This window comes from Pteropus vampyrus, unplaced genomic scaffold (genome assembly GCF_000151845.1).
Source record: "Pteropus vampyrus isolate Shadow unplaced genomic scaffold, Pvam_2.0 Scaffold116, whole genome shotgun sequence".
In the NCBI taxonomy this organism is placed as follows: Eukaryota; Metazoa; Chordata; class Mammalia; order Chiroptera; family Pteropodidae; genus Pteropus; species Pteropus vampyrus.
The window spans coordinates 4,467,821-4,493,560 of NW_011888897.1; the positions used below are offsets into that span (position 1 = coordinate 4,467,821).

Below are 25,740 nucleotides of genomic sequence, written 5' to 3' on the forward strand. Positions count from 1 at the left end.
TTCCCACAACAAAGAAACTGAAGATCATTTATGAACTATTGCTACTATTATTTAAATTAGAAAAATACACCCTTTCCTCAAGATGATATACTGTCATCTGATGGGAAATTGTCAAAATAAATATACAAGTCTGTGATGACAACAGTGTAAAAGGCACCCCCTAAAATTGTGCAATACAACCTTCCCAGCTACACTAGAACATAAAAGTAGGTGTAGTAGAAATGATTCAGTGATGTGGCCTAAGGCCACAGCAGTTAGTGTTGAGAGACCAGGAGTTCAGTCCGGAATCTGATATTGCCTGCTCGTGTGATCTTGAATGAACAATTTTTACCTGTTTTAATGTTAGTGTCTTCATCTGTCAAGTTATGACAATAGCCCTATTCCACCAGAACTATTTTAGTTATACAGTTTAAACGAGATATTGGTAACATTGTGGAAACCAGTACTTGGAATGTGGTAGCTGTTCAGTTTTTCTCTTATATTTATATACAGCACTGAATCTCCACTTAGGGTCTCAGACCCATGTGGAGGGGAGTGAAGTGGGGAGAGGAGTGATAATTTATTGTAAGAACAGTCCTAAATTCATACGCTCACCTAACAGAGTCTGTAGGTGAGATAAAATGTGTATCTTGCATATATACATGCAACTATTTAAAAAATGTGAGGTGCTATTGTGATTATATAAAAACATTATTTGTAAGTTTTACTGAATACATAATCTATTTCAACAAATAGATTATAAAATTATAATGATTATCTTAAAGGACTATGGAAATTAAAAAAAATCTATATAAAGCATTAAGCTCAGTATCTGAAACATGTTTTTATTAAATGTTAGCTGTGATGAAGAAGATGATGATGATAAAGATGGTGGTGGTGGTGGTGATGACGATAGTATGTGAGTGCATGTCAGGACTTTAAAACTTTTTCATGTTAAAAAGTTATCCTTAATGACTTCTGTTTCTGGAAAAGCAGTAAACTAGGTGATCTGAAAACGCTCTTACTACAAAACACCTAGAAATTTTGGACAGAATCAAACAAATATCCTCAAGCACATTGTAGAGTTTACAAGAAAGTGAGATAAATTTCAGGGGCCAAAACAGAGAGGAAACTGAAAACCAGAATGGTAAGTTTATGAGTGGATGCTGCAGTAGGTTGATGGGCTTAGTTACAATGATGCTTAGATTAACAGCCATCCAGGGACAAGAGATGAAGCTCGGGTACATGAAAGATGTGGGCTTGGAACTGAGACTCACATATAAAGTCAGAACCTATAAAAGACTCCATCTTGAGAGAAGGTAGACTAGGAAAAAAATCTGCCTATTTGTGTAGGTAGTTAGCTCAATGGGTGCTGAGAGAGTGGATAGAAGTCTCTTCCTAATGATTTATAATCTTAGGGCTGTTCTCACATAGGTCTGTTATTTGAATTTACACTAGTCAAGTTGTTCTAAAACCTCCCTAAGCCTGTGAATCTTATATTTCCATTCAAGAAGAGAGGGGATGATATATATATATATATTATGTATCTTGAATGGATATATTTAATCAAATTGTGTATATTCCAGGAATACAAGGATGATTTAACATTAGAAAAATGTATAATGCAATATACCACATTAGCAGATGTGGTAGATGAAAGGAAAAAAATATGACCACCTCACGAGATAAAGACATGCAATAAAAACATTTGACAAAATTCGACACCTGTCTTTTTGAAATATAACTCTTAACAAGTTAGGAATAGAAGAGAACGTCTGTATCCCATAAAGGGTATCATCTGAAGACCTTCAATGAGTGTTATACCTATGGTAAAAATTAAAAGCAGTCCCTTTACACTGATGTAACAACATAAGAATATCTGTCATTCTTCTGTTCAACATGTGCTAGAGGTCTTAGAATACTGAGTACAAAAAGAAAGCAAAAAAAAAAAAAAAGGTCTGAGAACTGTAAAGGAAGTATCAACCTTATATTTATTCACAGACAAGTACAATGCATTGCACTTTTTTAATAATAGCAGTCTAAATGTCCATCAGCAGAAGAGTGGATAATAAATTGTGACATATTTCTTAGGTAACAACAATTCATTGTAGCTGTGAATATGAATGAACTAGGGTGGGCTTGAACTAGAGTCCTATTGGCATCATTGCCATTATTGCTTTACAGGGAGAAAACCTGGAACTATAGTTCCCAGCATTTTATTTCCATATGGCTCTAGGTTAGTCTTCTAATGAGAGGCATTTGCATGAATTTGTAATGCAGGAGGAAAAAGAAAGTTCTTATTCTGCAGTGGCAGATGGAAGATGTGAATTGATTAGCCCTGATGGGCAAGCTCTTGTAATTCACTTTCTTTAGGTTGTTGTCACCCACCTCCTAGATTCTTAGATTCTCAGAGGCTGCTGCATGCTGCAAAATATCAATGGCAGCTTTCTTGACCTTTGCTCCCCAGGCCTTCCAATGGTGATAGACTCCTCTAGCTCTGTGTATTACATTCCTGTTTGCTTGGAATATTTAGTCATTTTGTGTTTCAAACCAAACCTTGACTGATACATTCAGTGTCAGTCAGGATTTCTCTATAGCATGAAAAATTTCAGCAACATGTGATTGAGTGAAAAAAAGCAAACTGTAGAATTTTATGAGAGAATTAAAAATATGCAAAGCAATATTACATATCATTAACAGACACATGTAGTAAAGTTTAAAAACACACAAAAGAATGGTAAAACCAGATTTAAAGACAATGGCTACCTCTAGGGACAGAGAAGAGGAAAGTCATTGTGGATAGGAAATTTCCTAAATTTTTTCTGGAGAAAATGTGGAAAATTAGAAAGTTTGAACAAAGCTGGTTGCGCTTATGTTATTCTCTCTATTTGTCTCTATGTAGAATAATTACATTAAAAATATTTAGTTTTTGAAAATCACAATGTAGATCATTGGGTCTCTAAGTCTGAATTTTGAGCTCAGAGATTCTGAGATTTAAAAAAATTAACTTTCAAAATAAAGTATATGAAAATGACAAATGAGTAATATTTTAAAAATTTACCTACACATTTGGTATAATCAGAATTCTGAAAACCATAAAAGATTTTGTGAAAAGTTTAATTAATATTTGAAAAATGATGAAATGTATTTATTATATAACCTTTATTAATAGTACTCCATATTTAATCAAAGACAAATACACTTAGCAAGAAATATAATATTGTTGACATTGGATAGACTATTTAAATTTGTTATTTGGTTTTGAATTATTAAAAGAAGTTTAGAAATGTTTCATATAATTTTCTCTTAATTTTAATTTTAATTTTTTGTTTATAAAATCACTTTAGAAAAAACCTTTGGAACAGTTATATTTGGCTTACGAACTTCTTGACAAAGCAATTGGTGGAATAAATTTCCATTGCATGTTAACTACTTTGCCAAATGGATCATCAGTGATTGATCATTATTATGCCAAGGTAAGAATGGGAAACTCTTATATTAAAGTTTTAGTTAATTAGGAGAAGGGCCGGCTTGCAAGTAGATAAGTAAAGCATACTTTGTGGTGACTTCTCTCTCATAAGCTAGGAGTATATTCATTCCCCTCTTCCCAGAAGAAATCAAGAAGAGTGAGGAGTCTTTGAATTTGTCACTGAAGAGGAATTTGAAAAGCAGATTTATTTGTGTGTAAGCCAGATTGCAAAGGGTTGAGAAATGAGCAAAATTTAATGACTGAGAATAAAATGATAACTTTAGTGCTAATAGGATAGAGCTACTTTTAGTATGTGTTGGTAATTGTTTCTTTTTTATTTTTACTTCATCTCTTTCAAAGTACACCTGTGATACAGATAGAGATATTTCCAAACCAGTCACACCTAATAATTTCATCATGGATTTGCATCTTGAACTAATTCAAGCTCAGCACCGAGTAGCTGTTGTGCTTCTTGACCAGTTGCAAGGTAGTAGCTATCAAAACGAATAATTTGTTCTGAATCAATTTTAGGACAAATTTAAGTATAGAATCTATTTATTTTGTAAATTATGTTCTTATTAATTGGATATGCTCCAGATAAATTTTATTATTTTTTCTTAGTTTTTTGATTATTATCAACAGATACTTTTCATTATCTTTTTACACCTTGAATAGCTAAACTTCTTAAAAATTGTTTGAGCTATATACTCAGTTGTTAGAATTTTGTTCATTCAAATAAACATATATTTGGTGCCTAGCAAGATCCAGGAACCATATTAGGCTTGGTGCAAATAAGACATTGCCTCTAGTTTTGGGCTTCTAGATAAGTAAGCCAACAATAACAATTGAGGTTATTAAATGTAATATAAATGGGCTCAGAGTTTTAATTATGGGCACAGAGGAGAATATATTAGATGAGAAAGTCAGGGGTGACTACTTTCACCTGGAAGAGGTGATAATTGACCAGAAAGCTAGTAAATATTATCTTTATGAAGAAGATTGAAAGGAGGCCATCATTTTGGATAGAGAAAATAACCTCTAGCAAGGTGGAAGCAAACAATGGTATGGTACAATCAAGAACTGGAATTCTGTTATAGCCTGGGTAAAGAGCACTGTTGGGGAATGACACAGATAAACCTAGAGAGGTAGATCATAGGCAGATCTTGAAGGGGTAGAGGGTTTATATTTTATCTTGGAAGCTAATGAAAAACTGAGAAAGACATCTCTGACAGCAACGTCAGAGGACAGAGTTGGATCTAAGTTGTTCTTGCCTTATTAGGTAAAGAGATCAAAACATGTTAAGAAAAGGTGCCAACGGTAATACAAATAACATATTTACTTGAGTTTCAGAGTAATATTTAATATCATTAGGTCTAAAAACTATTCTGTTTGAGGTTAAATTTTGATAAATTCAAACTACTCTTGACATGTCTGACTTATTTCACTTAGCATATTGCCTTCGGGGTCCATCCATGTTATTGCAAATGGCATGATTTCTTTCTTTTTCATGGCTGAATAATATTCCATTGTATATATACTACATCTTTCTTATCCATTCTCCATTAGCAGATGCTTAAGTTGTTTCATATCTTGGCTTTTGTGACTACTGCAGTGAACATAAGAGTACAGACATCTCTTCAAGATTTTGCTTTCATTTCCTTTGGTGATATACCCAAAAGTGGGATGGCTGGATCATATGGTGATTTTCTAAATGAAGTGTTTTTGGTACATTTATTTCCTGATATCCTTTTGTAAAAAAGAATTGTTCCTACTATTTCTTTTTTAATTTTTTGAATTACACTATGGACTGGATTTCTTTTTTCTTAAATCTTTTAAAATCAGTTATTTTCATTGTTCTTTCTGAAGCTCAAAGTCACACATTTTGCCAGTGGTAGGCCTTAAACTTGATCCTGTGCTCTTTTGATATGTCCCATTATTCATTGAGCAATTTCTTGCTTCTGCCAAACAAAATGTTCTAGACCTACCTTATACTTTATCTATCCCAGACTGACCTGGAATCCATCATTTTCTTAAGGATCTTTGGTTCTTTTTGGTAAGAAACAATATTTAGAAACTAAAGTCTGTGAGTTAGGAGTGCTCATTGTTATTGGGATGTCAACTATCTCCTTTTTGTCAATAGAGATAAGAATATACACTTATTTATATCACTAGTTCTTTCTGATATTGCCAGTTCAAAGTCCAATACTTTGAAAGTCCAATGTCCTGCATTTCCTTTTTATATTTCCCTTCTCCCATGTTGAGAACTCTGGTTCCTAGCAATATCAGTGCAATAAATCATTTGCTTTGTCCTACCATATTAACAAAATACTTTCAAAATTATTAAACCAAGCCACTATTAACAAGAAAACCTAATGAGTAAATTCAGGATTTCTTTGCAGTTCATTTCATATTTAGAATATATCACACATCAGAGACTACGTTCAATTTTTTTATGGTTACGTTACCAATTTGATATACATTTAGGACCAGTTGTTTGTGTTTGCATTTTATTTATATAAAATTTCCTTTTTTAAATTTTATCCTTTTACATTTTATTTTAAACATTACATTGTTTTAAAAACTGTTTCTTAAAGAAACATGCTTTGTGTGGAGGGATGCAAATAATTAAAATATCTCTGTGTCATAAATAAATTTAAAAACTTGATAAAGTTTTTCTAATACATAAATTAGGTCACTTAGAATAATAACCTTAAACGTTAGTTTAAAAAGATTTGGATCAGGAATATATTTCAAAATGTAAATGGCATATATGGATCAGGTTTTCTTTAGGAAAACCAGCTCATGATTCTCAGTAGGTAGGGTTTATTTATTCATAGAGTTACTAAGTCATTCTCTAATTGTCATCTGTAAATCTTTGAAAGCCAAATGATTCTCTGAGTTTTTATCAGAGACCACTTAAAGATATCACTGGTAGACTTGCCCTTAAATTTAAATGAAATATTCACTTATTATTCCTTTGCAATCTCTAGGTTTCCTTGGATTTTTCCTCTGCTTTATTGAACTGCCACCCTAACGCAGATGATCAGTTTGCTCCTCCTGTCTTTGTTCACTCTTGTTTGCTGCTGCCAGACTAATATTGCCTAAAAACTGCTTTCATCATTCTTATTCAAGAACTTTACAATGGTTGCCTGTTGACGACAGTGGCATTAAATATGACTTATCTTTATTGAGCATTCAGAATTTTCTTGCAATCTCATCCATCTTATCTCCAGTAATTATAATCATGAGAGCTATAGCTTAATTAGCATATACAATACCCTAGGTACCGAGAGAATGATAATTATCTCCATACAGATAAATTCCCTTATCCTTCTCCATTAGAGAAATCATATTCTTTAATGGTGTCTTTTGGCATCTTTTCATCAATCACTATCCCATCGTGACTGACATGTATTAGTTCAAATAATTAAACTTCAGTAAAAGGGGTTTCTTGTATGGTTTCTGCAGAAACCCTCACATACCTCCAAAGACAGAAACAAAATATTGCCAGGTCTCCTGAGCACCAGACCTGGAAAATCAAAAATCAGTGCAACATTCTTCATCTCCCTGGTCCAGCATACATACCTTTATCCTTTTCTCCCTCATTTAGCTTCCTTTCTTTCCTGGACCACGAATGATGGTCAGTTCCAACTGTATACCTGGATGTCTCACTGCCCACAATCAACTAGCAGTAATTTGTGCATTAGCTGAAAATCTTGAAGCAGGCCTTCATTTCATCAGTCACAGCTAGAGGAGAGTGGAAGTCTTTACATGGTACCCAGAGCTCTTGCAGGGACTATGGATAGAGCAGGTGTGAAAAGCTTATGAAAAGGAAAGTGGACAAAAGTAGGTTGGATCCTGTTTATCAGTCTTCAAGATAGTTTTATTTAAGATGACATAGAAAAAAATCATTTTTATAGTTTTGAGATTCATATTCCATAGGTGTACTGTGGCAAATACAAGAAGTGGCCAATATAAGATTTGACAATAAAACCACATTATAATAGATTTGTTTGAATATCTTTGTATTAATGGAAAAAAAAAGATATGATAGAGGACGCAAAAATTTTACAAATACTTACTCTTTAATGTTTAGAAAATATTTCCTTTCTTGGACACAACCTAATTGTAATGGCAATCTCCATCTTCTTTTTCAGTTTTGCAGACTCCAGTAGTTAGCAAAAATATATCTGCCAAAATTCCAGAAAAGCTAAAACAGTCTGGAAGCACTGATTGTTTTACAGGTAATTAAAATGAGAATAACCCATCTTTCTAAAATTTTTTGAAGATAGTTTTTATGTTACCTTTTTGACAAAATGTTTGTTTACTTTTTCAGAATTAAGTGTAATGAATAAAATAAGGAAGAATAAGCTATCCAAAGCTATTTACTTGATGCAGAAAGCTCTTCTAATATTTGAGAAAGATGCAACCTCTACATCTTCACATAACTTTTTGACGGTAACAATATATCATTCCTTCTTTTAGTCTTGACATACAATCTCTGTTAAAATGAATGATTTATCTTCCTTTGCTAAAAATAATGTGTTGCCCTTAACATTAGATTATGAACCTACAGGTTCACCATATCTAGTCCTCTGAGAAGTGGAATAGTTCTGAGCAGGGGAAATAATCTGTATCTCCAGTCCTAAGCAATCCTGAAATGAGAGATTCTCTCTGTAGGGGCAACTTAACATTGGAAGCCAAATAAAATCAGGAAGATTTAAAATAAGGGAAATTCTAGAATTTAAGTGACATCGTACTAGCATCATGCATTTCTTACTATGAAATTAAAATACTTAAAATCCATTGGCTAAGGTACCTTCTCTCAGATGGATATAGCTAATTTATGGATCAGTTACCTTATTGTCTCATTTTGTTCTGAAAATTGTTCTGTCTTCTAGCTAATTCATTGTTTGTCATTTTAGAGTTTAAATTCCTGAGGGCAATAACATTTCAAGTTACAGAATTCTTTTTTTTTTTCCCGCTATATATCACCCACAAAAGATTGATTGTATTGGCTGAGTAAATGGCACATGATGAGGTAAAGAATAATGCTAAAAATAGCTTGGCTGATAAGGGAAAGAAAGAAATAGGTCAATGCTAGGGGGAGGATACAGAGTTAAAAAGCATTTAAGAGAGAAAATTTAGCATATCCATATGCTAAGAATGAAAAGCCAGAAAAAAGAGAGAAATTGAAGATAGGAGAGAGTGTTTAATACATAAATACATAAAATGGAGTCCTAGGACAAGGGATGAGATTGAAAACACAGATAAAAGGAATCATCTTCAATGGAGGGCTGGCTGCAGGACAGATACCATATTTTCTGATATAGAAAGGAAGGAGGGATGAATAAATATAGATTCATTCATTCATTCATTCATTCACTCATTTATTTATTACACCTACAGCACCTGGTATTCCTAGATGGTCTCCCATCCAAGTACTAACTAGGCTTGACCCTGCTTAGCTTCTGAGATTAAATGAAATGGGGCACATTCAGGTTGGCATGGTCATAGACAATAAATATAGATTTAATTAAGTCTTTTGGTGTGGAGGCAGTGAGTTGAGTAGAATGCCCTCTTACCCCAATCATCTGATAAAGTGGGAGGAAAAGATATCTGTTAAATAGAGAGTGAGGGTGGATAAGTAGACTGAGCAGAGAGGTGATGATTGGAGAGTAGAGAGGAATGGATGAGGGAGGTAATTCCAAGTTAAAAAAGACTGACCAGCATGATGAAGTTCTAGCTGAGGATGAAGACTATGAATTTTAATGGGGCCCCATCTGCATGGTGGTATGACATTATCCTGATGTAGTATTCTTAGTAGTTGTGACAACAGAATATTTGTGACCACAGAGTTTTGTATAGGGTTGGTTCTTTCTTCCTTTTTAAAGAAAGCATAGGTTAAAATTTTGGACTAAAAATGGTACAGTTTGAGTAGGAAAGGAAATGATACCATCTAGGCACTTAAAGACTTGGTGGCTATGGAGATGTTAGGAGACTGGACAACTCTGTGAGGTCAGGGACCAGAAAATCAGAGTCTGAGAGAGCTATAAGGATGAGTTTTAGAGGTCATGAAGTAGAATATTAGAAGTTAAGATTTCTGATATGTAGCATGTCCTAGTCATCTGCCCATCACTATATCCATCCAAAAAATATTTTTGAGTGCCTATGATCCATTTGGCAAATAATTATTGAAAGCTGACTATGTGCCTAATATTATACTGAGTATAGGGGATAAAAACAAACAAAAATCCTTTGTTTATTAAAAACATATTGATAGATTGCCTTCTTTTCGTGGTCCCTGACTTCAAGGTAAATCTAGCCTATGGGAACATAGACAAATAAGTAAGTAAGTATGGGTCAGTGTTATAGATGCTTTAATTGCAAGAGTGCCAGGGGAATTAATCAGGGGGGTGCCTAACCCAATAGTGGGGAACGTTTAAGGAAACATCTAGGAAAGATGTCGTGAAATTGAATATTGAAAGTTAAGCAGTAGTAGCCAGAGAAAGAAGAGGACAAAAGGTGGAAGGGACATTCCAGGCAGAGAGAACCACAGTTGCACAGGTTCAAAGCCTAGAAAGGTGAGTCACAGAGTACTTGTAGTCCAGTAGGTCATTCAGTGTGACAGAAGATCAGATGCAATGGCAAGGGGGCAAAAGGGGTGTCAGAAGAGGATACTTAGAAGTGAGACCTAGAGAAAATAGAGTCTAGTTCACAAGAAGTTTAAAAATTTCGGTGGACAGATGTTATCAGTGTTTAAGGTGGAGAAGTCTGTCCTGGCATTACATTTCAATTTCCAGCATTTAAATGAGGGAGTGTGATGGTGGTGTTGGACAACTTCAAGGCCAAGTAGAGTCTTACCTTTGTTGGAAGACTTCTGACCTTTGTTAGGAGACATTTCTTCAGCAGATGCTTCTGTGGCCACTCGCTACTGTCTCGTACTTAAAGGACATTGATACTCAGTCCTATTTCTTTGGCAAATAAAGCTTATCTTTCTTTTAGAACTGTTTCTCTCAGGACTAATCTTGTGGCCTCTCAGAGCCTGCAGAGAGTAAAACATCTGGGGTTTTTCTCTTTTGTTTTATTGTGACTCAATCTTGTTTTATACTGTCACAGTATGCCCACTCCCATTAAGTCTCTTTCTTCCTATCACTGAGGCTAAGGAACATACTGGACATGTGGGAAGTCTGGTTTTCATGTTCTCCGTAGGTGTATTTTCCTTCTATTTCTTAAGTGAAACTATTTAACTTAAGAAAAATTGTAAATATAGTATCCTCTGATGATTGACTCATGACATGCATTTCGAGATCTTACTTTTTATGAGGGGGCCTCCTTGAGGATTTTCACCAACTAGCATATGTTGAATATTTATTTAGAAGTTCAAAAATTTTCTATAACCACCTCTACTCCTCAGTGGTAGTTTTTTATCCAAGAGTTAAGGCTTAATGATCAGTCTTCAGGGTACTCTCATAAACAAGGATATTATGGCTCAAATAATTGCCAAACTTTCCTTAAAGAAGACAAATAAATTTCTTTCCCTTGGCAATCATTTTATATTACAGAATGTTTTACATTATCATGATCTTGTAATAAAATTATCCCCAAATCAGTAAGTTATAAGTCACCTGATACCATAAAATGCTTTGAAAAGCCTGGGTCTTTTCAGAACTCTTAAATAATTCATACCCTGTTGTAAGTTTTCAAAAGTTTCCTGATCTTGTAGAAATCTCATCAGGTGTCTGTGTTATTACGAATCAATTAACGGTGGACAACTTGTTGCCATAAATGAGGGATACAACTTTTATTATAAACTGTTAGCTTTCCAAGTGAGATGACTGACTTTCTTCTTGATTATGGGGATTTATTTTTCCTATTTTCCTTGGTTATTTGATTTCTAGAAGACCATATTGGCTTTCTACACATTATACCTCAGATTTATTTTAATGGATTACACCTAGAACCATCTAAGGTGTCCCTGGTCGTCTACTTCTGATCAAATACAGAAATAATCATGTGACTTAATGATCATTGCTCTTAATGTAAACTTTAGAGTCCACCAGCTGAACATTCAGCTCCTTTGCAGATGGGACTTCTCAATGGGAAGAGGCAAGATTACTCCCTCCACATGCTAAGTGTTACCAGGGCAGAGGTACACACTGCTGTTTTCTGTTTAGCATCTGTGTCCCCTTCCAAACATCACCTTTTGAGGAATTTCTTCTTCCCCAGTAGATATAACTAGGTGGGACTTTTCAGGAGCTTTCTTCTCTGCTGGCCATGAGTAGGGCTGATGATGCAAGCTGGGCCAATTGGTTGCTCCCTTTTTGGAATCTGAATCTTGAGTCGTGGGATAAAAAGACTCAAACCAGTTAGTGTTCATTCATTCTAATGCCTGTGTCCTGATCTCTAGACCCTCCTGCCTCTACAGACCTGCTTTGGTCTCAGCCTGGTTTTCCTGTTGCTTCTATTGCAGGGAACTCCAACTGATGTGTCTGTCTAGTTTTCTCCTAATATTATTTGTTGGAACCTAAGCAAATCGTTAGTTGAGATGATCTTAACAGTTTCAAATTTCAGTAATACTGTTTCAGTTTTAAGCAAAGGAACATTATGAGTTAGTAGATTATTTTTTACAATTGACACAGAATCTAATTTTATGGCCCTATTGCAGCCAGAACTAATAAGCACAGGCCACTAGAAGTTTTAATAACTCCTGCCTTTAATATTCCTTAAATTTATATCTCGATTGCCCCTAAATACCACTCTATTAACTATGTTAGCAGTATTTGGATTACTGAGTGTAATTTTTTCCTCCTATTTTATAGCATTTTAGTCAAATCAATTCGATTTGCTTTTTTTGGGAAGAATACATGTGAACTAACTTTTTTTTTGATCAGAGATCTTCTCAGCTCTTTTTGATTACTCCATGCTGAAGTCTTCTTCATTAAGAACAAACCCTTTCTGATTCTGACATCTCCCATGAGATCGTGTTTTGACTGCCAGCCTTCAAACTACTGACAGAAGATTTAAGCATATTTACACTTTAGTTTCTTTTTCTTTTAAACGTTTTAAGGTTATTGGTGGGAAAGTTCATCGGGTTATTTTTCCACACTTCTTTTAACTCGTCTTTGTGATAATTTATCATAGTGCTTAGGAGTCGAAGGGTCTTGGATTAGAGTTTTGGTTCTGCCACTGACTAGTGCTATCAAATTACTTATGCTCTCTTACATTTTAATTTCTTCTTCTGTAAAATGTGGGTTCTTAGGAAGATTAAATGATGCATATAAAATGCTTAGTGGTTGGTATAGAGAAAGCAGTCATGTTAGCCATTAGTATTATTACTACTACTCTGTCTTCCACTTTAAGCACTCTGGAACATTCTGTTTTGTGATATCAGAACTTTATTTTGGCACTTTATGTATATTTTTCTCTATCAAACTATACATTTTGTTTTCTCTTATATTCGTATTATAAATTGTATAATTTATTCTCAGCAATATTCATTCCCAAGATTCTTGGATATGACTAAATCTATTTTTCATCTTATTCTTAAATGTACATAATAGTGTCAAGAACCCAGAATTTACCTCAGGGAGATCTACTAGACAAGTAGTAAATATGGCACTTTACCATTGCAGCCTTATGAGAGTTGTTTACATATATCTTAATCATGCCCTTTAAGATTACATTATATCTTTCCATAAGTATTTTGCTGCACTGTGGGTGTTAAGCCATCATCAGATGCATTTAATGTCAATCTACCCTCATAAGCATTGAGTAACTTCTGAAAAGAAGCAGGTCTCAGTTTCTGTAATGGAAACTATAGGCAGAGAGAATGACATTCACACAGTAGTATTTTGGACTTCAGTATTACTGTTTTGGGGCACACTATAGCACAAATCGCCACTGAAAAAAACACCCAGAATTTACTTCCCTTGAGAATTGGTGTAGGAATTTTTTTCCATTGAGGTTCCCTGGCTGATTATTTCCCTGTGATAGGTAAAGGCTCATTTCGTCTTTCAAGTTTAGTGAGCCCTTCTGATTTGCCAGGCACTGTGCTAGCCAATGAAAGAGTGAGGATACAGTTATTTTCCATAATCTGATATGTCATGGAAAACCCATTTCTTCTTGACTTCCAATTAAGAAGTGGTTGTCTAGGTTGTGTGATCGCAGTACTTTGGTGTTCTAGAGCAGGGGTCCCCAAACCCCTGGCAGTGGACTGGTACTGGTCTGTGGCCTGTTAGGAACTGGGCCACACAGCAGGAAGCTAGCAGCAAGCGAGCGAGTGAGGCTTTGTCTGTCTTTGCAGCCGCTCCCCAGTGCTAGCATCACCACCTCAGCTCCACCTTGGATCATCAGGCACTAGATTCTCACAGGAGCACTGGTCCCTGGTGCCAAAAAGTTTGGGGACCGCTGCTCTAGAGCATTGCTAGTATAGGCAACATTCATGTCCACACTGATAGCACTTTCTTTGTCATAACTGAGTAGAGCTAGCTTCATGGGAATTTTTCTTTCTTGATTTTTTTGGAACTTCTTTTCTGGTGATAGTTCCTCCTTTCTATCTGAGAAACCTCCTTTAGAAACCCCTAGTCACTTTCTTACAAATGGAATCATATTAGCAGCTCATTGATTTGGCTCACTAAATTAGGATTTTAATTTCTAGCTAGCATTAGAATTTACCTTGAGTCCTATTATAAAATTTATATGATTTACATAAATCAAGGATTTTCTTTTAGATTTTTCTTTTGTTACCTTTCACTTAAAATTTTAATACTTTTATTAACCTATTTCAAATCGGGCCATGAGATCTGAATGAGGGGGTATAAAGTTAAAATTGATCAAGACCCAGTCAGAATATTTTAAACATGCTTTCTTAGAATACATTATAGTGAAGATCATCCTCTTCTGTCATAATCTCTTATGTCTTTCAATCAAAACATATTTATTAAACCTAAAGAGATAAATAGAGTACTGTCTTTGCTACCAAGACACTCATTATTTAGAGAGTATGGATAGTCTTGTACACAGATACCATATTGCATAATACCTACTAAAATAAAGATTGTGTGAAAGGAAGGGAATGAATACCTAAGTTTATAGGACTTACCTTGGAAGAAGTCAGAGGAAATGATATCCGAGTGGATCTTGTAGCACAGAAGAGGATGTAAGACCAGGAAGAGGAAATTCGTGGGCAAAGACTTAGAGGTGCAAAAGAATATAGCATAATTAAGAAATGAGTGACATTTTTTCTTTTACAGTTTTGGAGGTTAGATTGGATAGGGTGGAAGCTATGGGAAGAAAAGAGAGTAGAGAGGCAGATAATGCAGGAAAGTATAGTTGTATGCAGACTGAAAAGGGCTGTGGAGGAATTTGCACTGTAACAAGTATTGGAAGAGCCATTGACGGGCTAGACAACTGAAAGTCGAAAGGCCTGGAGATGGAAAGAAAGGATAAGAGGCTGTAAATCAGTGATTCCCAGGCCTTGCTGTACTTCAGAATTATCCTTGGCATTTGTTAATACAGGTGGTCAAGCTGCCCTCCTGGAGATTTTCATTAAGCGGGTTTGAAGTGGGGAGGGACTATCTTAATTTTTAAATAAACTCCATAGATGATATTGATCAAGAGCTAGGTTTGAGAAATAGCTGTGTGATAGCTCATGGCAGAAAGCAGGAAGTTTTAAAAAATCTCAGCTATGTTCATGGATACGCAGAGAGAAGCTACTAGTGTCAAGTCAGAAGATGCTAGTGTCCAACTGATTCACTGGAGCATTTACTGCCAAGGCAAACTTTGGGAATTAACATAGAAGGCCTGGAGCACCTGGCTAGTCAGTTGGGATGGGGTCAGATGTAGTTTGTGTTAATATTAGGACCAGTTAGCCGGTGCTGCTGGTGTATTTTAAGGCTCCAAATGTAATCCAGAAGAGGGAAACGTCTTCAGACTTTCAAGGCATTGGTCTCCTTCTCTTGTGTTGCATAATTTTCCTTAGGCTGACTTATTCTTATACAACCTGAATATAGCCTCCATAGCCTGTGAGGAAAATGAAGGCACATCAACATTTAATGTGCAAAATGTAATAGCTTTTATCTCCCTTCTGTTCAAGTAGAAATTTCTTCCCTCAAAAATTTTCCATAGTTATCTGGGAAATCTATTTACCTTGTTCAGTCCTGGTCTTTTCCTTATCAAGCTCCCACCTGTTGTTGCCTTTCAAAGAAGCCCTGCTCTGTGGGCACATCTGCCCTTTCAGAGAGCCAAGGCTGGCCTGTTGTCTGTGGTACAGGGTGGACAGGTGTATGACCTCTGCCCGGCCCCGTGCTGGTTGTGTCCTGTGGGATGAATTTGCATTGCTGACGCCTTTACTCTCTCATAGTGTTTTACGACACAACTCCTTCATCATCTGGCCCTTATTCCCTTTCCATTCATTTTCTCCATCCCCCCCCCGCCCTAGTTTTGTTGAATGAATTAAAAAAATGGAAATGATGGAGGATGACAGATGCCATCCTATCTCCTTGATCAATCGACTGATTCATTCATTCAGTGATTCAAAAGTTAAACTGAGCACCATGTGTATATAAATTAGCTTTTGAGTCTAAACACCTAGGTCTCTGGCTTGTGGGCTCTAGAAACATGGTTACCGTATAGAACACATCCATTCTCATATGAAGGAATGATTGTCCTATGCAGATGGCTAAGGTTCCTGAACTACAAATGCAGAAAAATTTTCAAGGTCTCCTGGCATAGAACAAGTGAAATTTAAAAAACCATTTATTACTACAGATACATTTTAATCACAACTAATAATTTTAGACCTTAATGTCAGCCATTCACAATAAAGAATAAAAATGAGAAGTTAATTCTGATCTCGATTTAGGCCAACAATCATTATTTTAGGGAAAACGTATACTAGTTTTAAAATATATATTCTACAGTTTTATTTTAAAAAATGTGTATAATCTGTACTCCCACAGGGGACTGATTTACTTATTCAGCTTTAAATATCCCTGATGCACATAACTCCTAGACCCTGTCTTCAGTCTTATCCTTTGTTTTGAGCTTGAATTCACATTTCCAAATGGAGGCGTCAAGCTCAGCGTGTCTTGTACAGGGGAAGTAGCACGGGATTTTGTATCGCAATGAAATGCATTTGAAATTTAGTAAACATTTTGTCTTCTCATTTTCCGAATTTCTTATATTTATTAATTTGGCAAGAAATTCTAGAATAAAAAAGAAGAGTGGCATTCTGCCTCCTCCTGGATTTTATTGATAGGTCTTTAGTGCTTCACCATTAGCCATGATTTTGTCTATTAAAAGAAAGAGCTTTCTGCGTTTATTAGCTTTGCCCCCACCCTCAGATTTGTTGAGAGATAATTGACAAAACTGTAATATATTTAGAACGTTCACTGTAATTATTTGATATACATGTACACTGTGAAATGATTACCACAATCAGGTTAATTTGCACATTTGTCACCTCATGTAGTTACTTTTGTTTTTGGTGAGAATACTTAAGATCTACTCTCTTAGCAATTTTTAAGTATTCAATATAGTATTATTAACTACAGTTACCATGCTGTGCATTAGATCTTCAGAACTTGTTCATCTTATAACTGAAAGTTTGTATCCTTTGACTGACATTTCCTCATCCCCCAATTTTACTTTTTCTTTTCTGATTTGGATGCTTTTACTTCATTTTCTTTTCTGATTGCTCTGGCTAAGATGTCCAGTTGAAGAATAGAAGTGACAAGAGTGGGCACCCTTGTCTTGTTCCTGATCTTAGAGGGAATGCTTAAGCATTCACCACTGAGGATAATGTTAGCTGTGGGCCTGTCATATATGGCCTTTATTATGTTGAAGTATGTTCTTCTTATATGCAGTTTTTTGAGAGCTTTCTATCATAAAAGGATGTTGAATTTTGTCAAATTCTTTTTTGGCTCTATTGAAATGATCACATTATTTTTCTTTTTGTCAATGTGGTGTATCATATTTATTGATTTCAGTCACATTTATGTTGAACCATCCTTACATCCCAAGAGTAAATTCTACTTGATTATGGTGTGTGATCCTTTTAATGTACTGTTTAATTTGGTTTGCTGATATTTTGTTAAGAGTTTCACATCTGTGTTCATCAGGAATATTGGTCTGTTGTTTTCTTGCCGTGTCCTTGTTTGGCTTTGGTATTAGGGTAATGCTGGCCTTGTAAAATCAATTTGGAAGTGTCCCCTTCAAGTTTTTGTAAGAGTTTGAGAAAAATTGGGATTAATAATTCTTTAAATTTTTGGTGGGATTCACCAGTGAAACCATCTGGTTCTGGGCTTTACTTTATTGGGAGGTTTTTTGATTACTGATCATCTCCTTACTTGTTAATTGGTCTGTTCATATTTTCTGTTTCTTTATGATTCAATATTTGTATTGTTAATAAGAAGATTGCTCTGTTTTTAAGTGTAGTCATATTTCACATTTTATTTTTAAAGTTATAATAAATTTGTAAAATTGCTTGAGAAGCTATCTATATCTGTAGTCACAAATTTAAAAACTGGCTTAGGAATTATCAGTTCCTTGATTTTTGAAATATTTTTTAATGAAATCGATTGAGCCTGCCACTTTTGTGGGAAGTTTTTTTTTTGCAATATCTTTCCTAGTTTCTTCCATAATTATTCTTGTGTTCAAGTTTTCTGCTTCTTGAGTCAGTTTACTGATTTTGTATTTTATTCCTAATGACCAATGATGTGCATATTTTGATGTGCCTATTGGCCATTTGTGTATCCTCTTTAGAGAAGTGTCTGTTCAAGCCCTGTGTCCATTTTTTTAGTGGGGTTATTTGTCTTTTTATTATCGACTTGTAACAGTTCTTTATATATTCTGAATGCAGATTTCTTATCAGACAGAAGATTTGCAAATATTCTCTCAAAAGACATTCTGTCAATTGTCTTTTCACTTTCTTGATGGTATCATTTGAAGTTTTTAATTTTGATGAAGTTCAGGTTATCTACTTTTACTTTTGTAAAAACGTAAAAGGTCATGAACTCCTGTGTTTTCTTCTAAGAATTTAATAATTTTAGCTCTCACATTTGGATCTATAATTCTTTATGAGTTACTATTTTTTGGGTGCGATGTCGGGGTCCAACTTTATTCTTTTATATGTGGATGTCTAATTGTCCCAGCACTATCTGTAGGAAAGGCTATTCTTTATCACCCATTGAATTTTAATCTTCACATAAATTTTTGCTTTGGAACTTAATTAGAATGTCTTTGTCTTTTAATTTAATTTGAAAGAGGAGTTTAGCCCATTTACATGTATTATTATTGCTAATATAGTCTTACTTTGAAATATTATTTAGATCTTCTGATTTTTGTTTTCTTTTTTGTTTGTTTTCGGTGTTATTACTCTATGTGTAACCTTTTAAAACAGTGATTGCCTTTCCTTCAAGTTTATAGAATAAATTTTTTTAAGTTTTGTTTTTTCTTGCTGATAGTAAGAAAGTCTCAATAATATTTTTTTATAAACCACGTATACCATAGCCTTATTGCTTGAGAGTCACATTTCAGGTTACATTAAGAGTAGGTATACAGTTTATCACTACAAATGTAGATGATTGTGTTATGAACTTTTTAAGGACAATGAAATGATAGTAGAAATTCAGAGGGTTTGATTAAAAAATGAAATGCCTGATATTAATATATGATAATAGTGATAAACGTATAGGATATTAATGTTATGTATAGGATATTAGTTATTAAATAATTGCTTTATTTAATAACTATTTTTCACTTGGCCTTATGTTTTTACTTCTCCAAATTATTCAGTGCTTGAAACATGTGTACCATTGAGGCTGAAAGTACTATATATAGCAAGATAATGTTGTTTAACATCACCAGAATTCTACAAATATAAATGAAATTCAAGCTCTTGAAATATATTTTTCTATTTTCACACTTTATTATAGGAAGCATATTCTTTAATTGAGAAGGCTGAAGTAGAACAAAATAACCTATATACGTATCAGAAAAACGTGGAAAGTTCAAAAAGAAAGAAAAGCAGAATCCCTCCACCACCTATCGTGCTATCTCGAACTCATTGTTCTGTGACATTGAAACCTGCTCCATTTATTTCAGATGTTAAGGTACGTAGTCCTTTATGATCTTTATCTCAGGTAAATCATTATGACTATAATGATTAATACTTTTATTGCTTTTAAGACTTGACTAGTCTTATTAATAACCACCGAACATTGGGATTAGTATCCTAATGTCTTAACTATACTTAGTTTCTTCATGATCTTTTACCTTTTATGCTGTTTCCCTTTATGCTCTTTATAGTCTTGCTATACCCAAATATATAGTAAGGAGAAACAATAGAGAAGCATTTCTAAGTATCTTCATCACCATGACATAGTCAGATGCTGACATTCTAGTATGACACTTGAAGAGGATAGAAGTTACTCTCAGAGCCAATGATGGAGATGAGGAAATTTGGGGATGGCGAATTTAGAGTTTCTTTCCAAAGTTCCTACAAGTAAATGAGGACTCTTTTAACACAAACACACACACACACACAAATGGGGATTCCAGCCATATTAGAAGTCATAAATTTTTATGTATTTATTGAAGAATAAGCTCTTTTTGCCATCCTCAATGCCTTGGAACTTAGCCTAAATGTAACCACAATTTGAATTTCCTCACAGGCATTTGGTTCACCTAATTCATATTTCACATATTACATTTTTCTCTTTTGGATGATCAATAACATGCTCTTTGATGTTGTATAAAAAAATAAAGTTGTACCTTGATTCTCTTTAGGATGTTCTGCTTGAACTTACATCAACTTGGTATTGTGGAAAGGGCATGAGCTTTAAAGTCAGACAGATGAAGGGTTAAAATGCTAACTCTACCCCTTACTAGCTGTATGACCTTAGGAAATCTAAATATACTTCATGAGGCATTTAATGTTTTTGTTGTTCTTTTATTTGTAAAATATATTCATTGTGAAAATTAAATGAGATAATACATAATATTCTTGGCATATCTTGTATTAATTTAATTATATGAACTAAAGTCTGCTAAAAACAATTAATGATGTTACAGACTGTGATTACATGATTTTGTGAGTTATTTTCATAAATTTTATCCAGCGAATGTTATCGAGTGTCTATTAATTGTCAAGCTCTGTGTGAGGTAATTGAGGTAAAAAAGAAATCCCCCCAAATTGTGGTTCTATTCTTTGAGGAGCTTTAGACTAATGGGGGACGGACATTTGGGAGAAGTAATACCATCTTCACAATGCTTTGTACTTGAGGGGATGGACGTAATATTCACTTTACACCCAACTGTGCTATAATGAATACATTATTGCAATTGCTAGCAGTTTTAAAGTTCAACTTTGGATTTTTGGATCTTTTTAAAGAATAAGGAATCACCAATATTGGAAATTTAGTACAGAACCAAGACTGGATGATTTACCAAGAATTTGTTGTTGTTGTTTTTTTCAAACCTTTTGGTTTATTTAACCCAAATCTTATTTTTTTATATATTCCAAATTAATGACTAATTTATTTTATTTCCTATTGCTTAGAAATGGGAAAACATGAGTCCCTTATTTGACTGGCAGTTGTAGGATTCGACAGTTAGCACCCTATATGAAGTTTCTGTATATTAAACATTAAGAGAATTGTATGCTCCGGGAAATTATTACCTTCTGTTACCTACTTATCAACACTAGATGGTACTATGGGCTTACATATGTTTTCTGGTTTGAGGATTCAGCCATCTTCTGTTTTATCAAAATCTCTTGTTAAGGCATTTGTTTCGTTAAAATGTTTTAATAGTTGAAAATCTGATGTTATTTATAAACTTTTAGTTCTAAAGTTAGTGATGATTTATTTATGATAGCTTTATTCTTATATGGATTCTAATTACGCATTGCTTCTTACAGTTGTACAAACTAAGATGTTTTCATCTGTGGAGCAAAGTATAAAGCCTGCTTGTAAAAATGCTTTTAGAGAGAAGTTTACCCTTCAAATTCTGCTTGATTTATAGAGCTTAACTTTGAGCAATAATGATCTAAGTCTTAAACATGGTTTTTTTTTTTTTTTTTTAATTTTCTCTCAATGAAAAATGTTGCTCTTTTTGCATGGGAGGTCAAGGAAAGTTAGTTTCTAAATTTTTTTCTGAGATTCATCTGATTTTTCCCCTGCCCCTGGCCTCCAGCTTCCAAGTTCCTTTAATACTCTCTCTGTCCTTGCAGTCTGCCTTTGTCTTTTATTCCTTAATCACCTGTGAGATTTTCTTGGGAAATAAAAATGTTCAGCCAGCTGCACCAGAAATTCTTTTTCATTGAGGCTGGTCAAGTGTACGTGTGACTTTGAAAAAATGGTTGATTCTGTACAAACTGTGTTTTAAAAAGTGATTCTGCTGCATAGTCAGAGTTGAAAACTACCTGTGCAGACAAGACACAGGATTTTTCTGTTGCCATAGAGGAAGAAATAGCAGGCTAAGCCGTAAGAGACTGTTGCTTTGTAAAGACAATTATATGTCCATTTTTTTCCCTGCCTCCCTTGTAATTTAGGGGTTGAGATGTTGTGAGGTGGAGCCTCTGGGGTAAAGGGAATGCCACAGTGATGACAACCCCCGATCCCTAACCCTCTGACAGGATGGCTCCTAACAATGCTATTCCCTAAGTGCCAACCTGCTCCCTTTTCTCTGCATTGAGAATAGTTCACTACAATAAAGAATCTCCATTATTTTGCTATCTTGGCAGAAAGACCATTGTCTAACCAATTAATCAAGTTTAAGTTTGGTTGTTTTTGTGGAATTTGCATTTTGCTTTTGGTTTATGTTTATATTTAAGAATTATCAAAAGAATATCGTGTTTCTGAAAAATTTATGAACTAGAGAAAAAAATTACCCATAATCTTGCCATTTTATCATCCAAACTCTATCACTATTCTTATTTAGGAACATTTTTTTCTAGGCTTTTTCATATGTATTTTTACATTTTATTTTAAATACTACAATTGAGTCTCTTGCTTCTTTTTCCACTTACTTTTTTTTGTCATATATTATTAAATAAAATATGAAAATAATTTCAGTGTTGATCTTTTTTTCATCAAGATTAAGTCAACTTTGGAATCACTTTCTGCCACTGTCCGCTCTTGGGCAGGTAATTAAACATCTCTGTGTCTCCATTTCCTGTAAAGCATAATGATAACAGTAATTCTATGTCACGGAATATTGTGAATATTGAAAAGTATATGTAAATTTCCTAACAATACTCAGCACGTTGGAACTGCTTAGTTAATGGTAGCTAAAATAATTAATAACAAATAATAATTAGTTTTGGTAGTCCCAGGTAAATAGCTCTATATTCGCCTTCTTAAGAAAAGTATTTCGTAAACTTAGATACTGTGTTTCAAAACTTGAATAGCTAAGTTTTCATTTAGAAAAGTATTTCTTTTGCCAATCCTGATAAAGACAATGAATGCCTTGTTAAACAGACTACAGATGATGGGCTCATCTCTCTCTTTGGCAGGTCTCATGGTACTGCATTTTGGGTTGCAAAGCAGAAGGGAGCTATGGAAAAGTGAGACTAAACAATAATGATCTCCCAAACTCAGGAGAGGCGGTATGTCAAACTAAAAAAACCTCTAAATGTCAGCAAACCTTATCAAAATTCTCATTAATGACAATTGTTTTTTTCCCTTATGAAATAATGAAGTCATTATTTCAGTGAATTTTTCTAGTTTCAACTTGTCATAACTAAAATCTAACAGTAAATGAAAAAATTTTTTTAACATATAAGGTTTACTTAATTACATTTTTAAAGTCATATTACTTTTATTTTCCATACATAACTTGAAATATATTTTTGTTAATAGATACCAGCTGATGGTAAAAGCATTTTTGAAGTGAAAGGTTTAGAAAGCAATGAAAAATATATCTTTGCAATTGCTGCTTATTCTTCTAATGGGAAGCTTGTCGGTGATGCTATTGGGGAGACAACTAAACCAATTCTGGTTTATCCACCTCTTTCTGCTGTTACTGCTCGGATGTTCCTGACACAGGTAGAAGAGGTTTCTATTAATTGTTTTCTCTGTGTGTTTTTCCGTTGAGCAGTTACTTAGTAACTTCTGATGGAAAAAAATCACAAGCAAATATTCTAAAGCTCATATGTTTTCCATTACTGAAATAAACTCTCATAAAATAGGAATCATTCCTTCTCTTTTAATGAGTTTGCTTTTTACAATAACATTTCTTTCCCGCATTATAAATGTAACACAACTAATTTTAGATATTTTGGAAAATATTGAAATGCATAAAGAAGAAAATGAATGTTATCTCTTATTCTGTCATCCTGAGTAGCAATTTTTAACCTGGGTAGGTTTGGCTCCCAGAGGACATTTGTCAATGTCTGGAGACATTTATGGTTGTCATAATCTAAAAGGATGCTACTGGCATCTACTGGGTAAAGGCCAGTGATGCTGATAAGCACCCTATAATGCAAAGGACAGCCCCCCCAACAAAGAATTATCTAATCCAAAAATCTCAATAGTTCCAAGGTTGAGAAACCCTGGTTCCAGGGATATCCTTTCATTAGTATGTGTATTTGTGTGTGTGTGTTTATATACATATATACATATATGTATGAATTTATGTATAATATGTAATTTTAATCATAGTATACATATTATTTTACATGATATTTTTATTTAATATGTAACTGACATGTTTGCATTTTATTAAATATTCTTCTAAAACATAATTTTTAACAGCTGCATGGTATTATCTATTTTATAGATCATGGTTTATTTAGTAATTCTTCATTGTTGGGTAAATTTAGATGCTTTCCAGTCTTTTGCTATTATAAGTAAAGTTGTGATGCACATCTTTTGTATAAACCTTTGCTTGCAACTATGATTACTTTCTTAGGATAAATTTATAGAAGTGAAATTTCTGGGTTAACAGAGACAGACAAATCTGAGTTCAAATTCCAGCTCTTCACATTAGCTATGTGATATTGGGCAAGTAGCCTTCATCTGTAAAGAGGGAATACTAATTACTAGTAGCTACCTCCCAGAACTATTAGTATTAGGTGGAATTATTCATGTCAAATGTTTTAATATAGCACATACTAGGCACTTAATAAAATGTTTAACATAGCACACAGTAGGCACTTAATAAATATTGTTGTTTTTAGTTATGGATATACTCACGAATTAAAATTTTTGCTGAAATGATTGCCTGACTTAACAGACGTCATCAGTGAATAGGACACTAGGAAGAGTTACTCATTGACCTAATTCTTAAGCATCTAATTTTAAACCTCTTATTGACTATAGAGCTGATGGCTATTCTAAATTTTATTATATTTCTATCGTGCTATTTTTCTCTTAATAGTTGATTAGTATTATAAGCTAAGATTTTAGTGGATTTTTATATTAGCATATTTTTCAAAGAAAATTAAATTGAGAGAATTGCTAGGATTTGTCTAGCATTGGTTTAGCGTGTCATATTGGCTCATGGTTTTCTGATGTTTTGATTTCTTTGGAATCTAATATATTCCCTAATTTGCAGTGATGGAGTTACTTCAAAGTAAAGAACAGAATTTTTCATCAAGGCCTAATTTTTCTCCAGGGAGTGGTTTGACTCTTGGGTTTCATTTAGCAGAACTTTCATTGAAAGTTAATAAAACTAAATCTTAGCTATACTGCTGGGATAATGAGAAGTGTCATAAAGTAATGACCTGTGTGTCTTTATTGATACTATATTTGCAGTACTGTAGTTCATTTATGACAGTTTATGAGCATTCTTTCTCATAATGATAAGTGGCTAAAGCAAAATTTTCTCACTTAGCGTCTCCTTAATTTGCAAAAGTTTAAGCTTTTAAATTCTAGCAAAAATGTACTTTTGTTTTGGAATTGCAGTCTATTTTTCATTAGAGTGATTAGTTTTTAGTTTCAAGATAATTCTGTTTTTTTAAAAATATTATTTATATCTTAAATATTCTTACATAAAGATACGGAAATATTTCACTAAATGCCTATGATTAACTTGGTTGGGATTTTAGATTCTACTTTTTCTCAACATTATTCTATAGACATTAATAAAATCAGGCGAATCTTTACTAGGTTTTTTCTTAATGTAGAATTTAGGCTAACTGAAAAAATTTTTGAGGAACCTTTATGAATGATATATTTTCTGTGTATATTTTCCAATTTCCCCCTCTTTATTAGCCTCATTTCTTTTTATTCTTCCCCTTTAGGTTAGTAACACCTAGATAATTTGATGTAAAATGTAGAAAATTA

The 25,740-nt window shown here is 33.9% G+C and overlaps 1 protein-coding gene across 1 annotated transcript in view; it reads left to right on the top strand.

The window, feature by feature from the left end:
* Positions 1-25,740, top strand: part of CFAP54 (cilia and flagella associated protein 54) — a 243,160-nt gene that overhangs the window by 44,513 nt on the left and 172,907 nt on the right. The window contains exons 16-22 of the mRNA XM_023534023.1: positions 3,327-3,455; positions 3,809-3,935; positions 7,606-7,692; positions 7,785-7,906; positions 19,387-19,563; positions 22,968-23,060; positions 23,314-23,499. Of these exons, the coding sequence (XP_023389791.1) occupies positions 3,327-3,455; positions 3,809-3,935; positions 7,606-7,692; positions 7,785-7,906; positions 19,387-19,563; positions 22,968-23,060; positions 23,314-23,499 (921 nt within the window). The remainder of the gene's footprint in view (positions 1-3,326; positions 3,456-3,808; positions 3,936-7,605; positions 7,693-7,784; positions 7,907-19,386; positions 19,564-22,967; positions 23,061-23,313; positions 23,500-25,740) is intronic.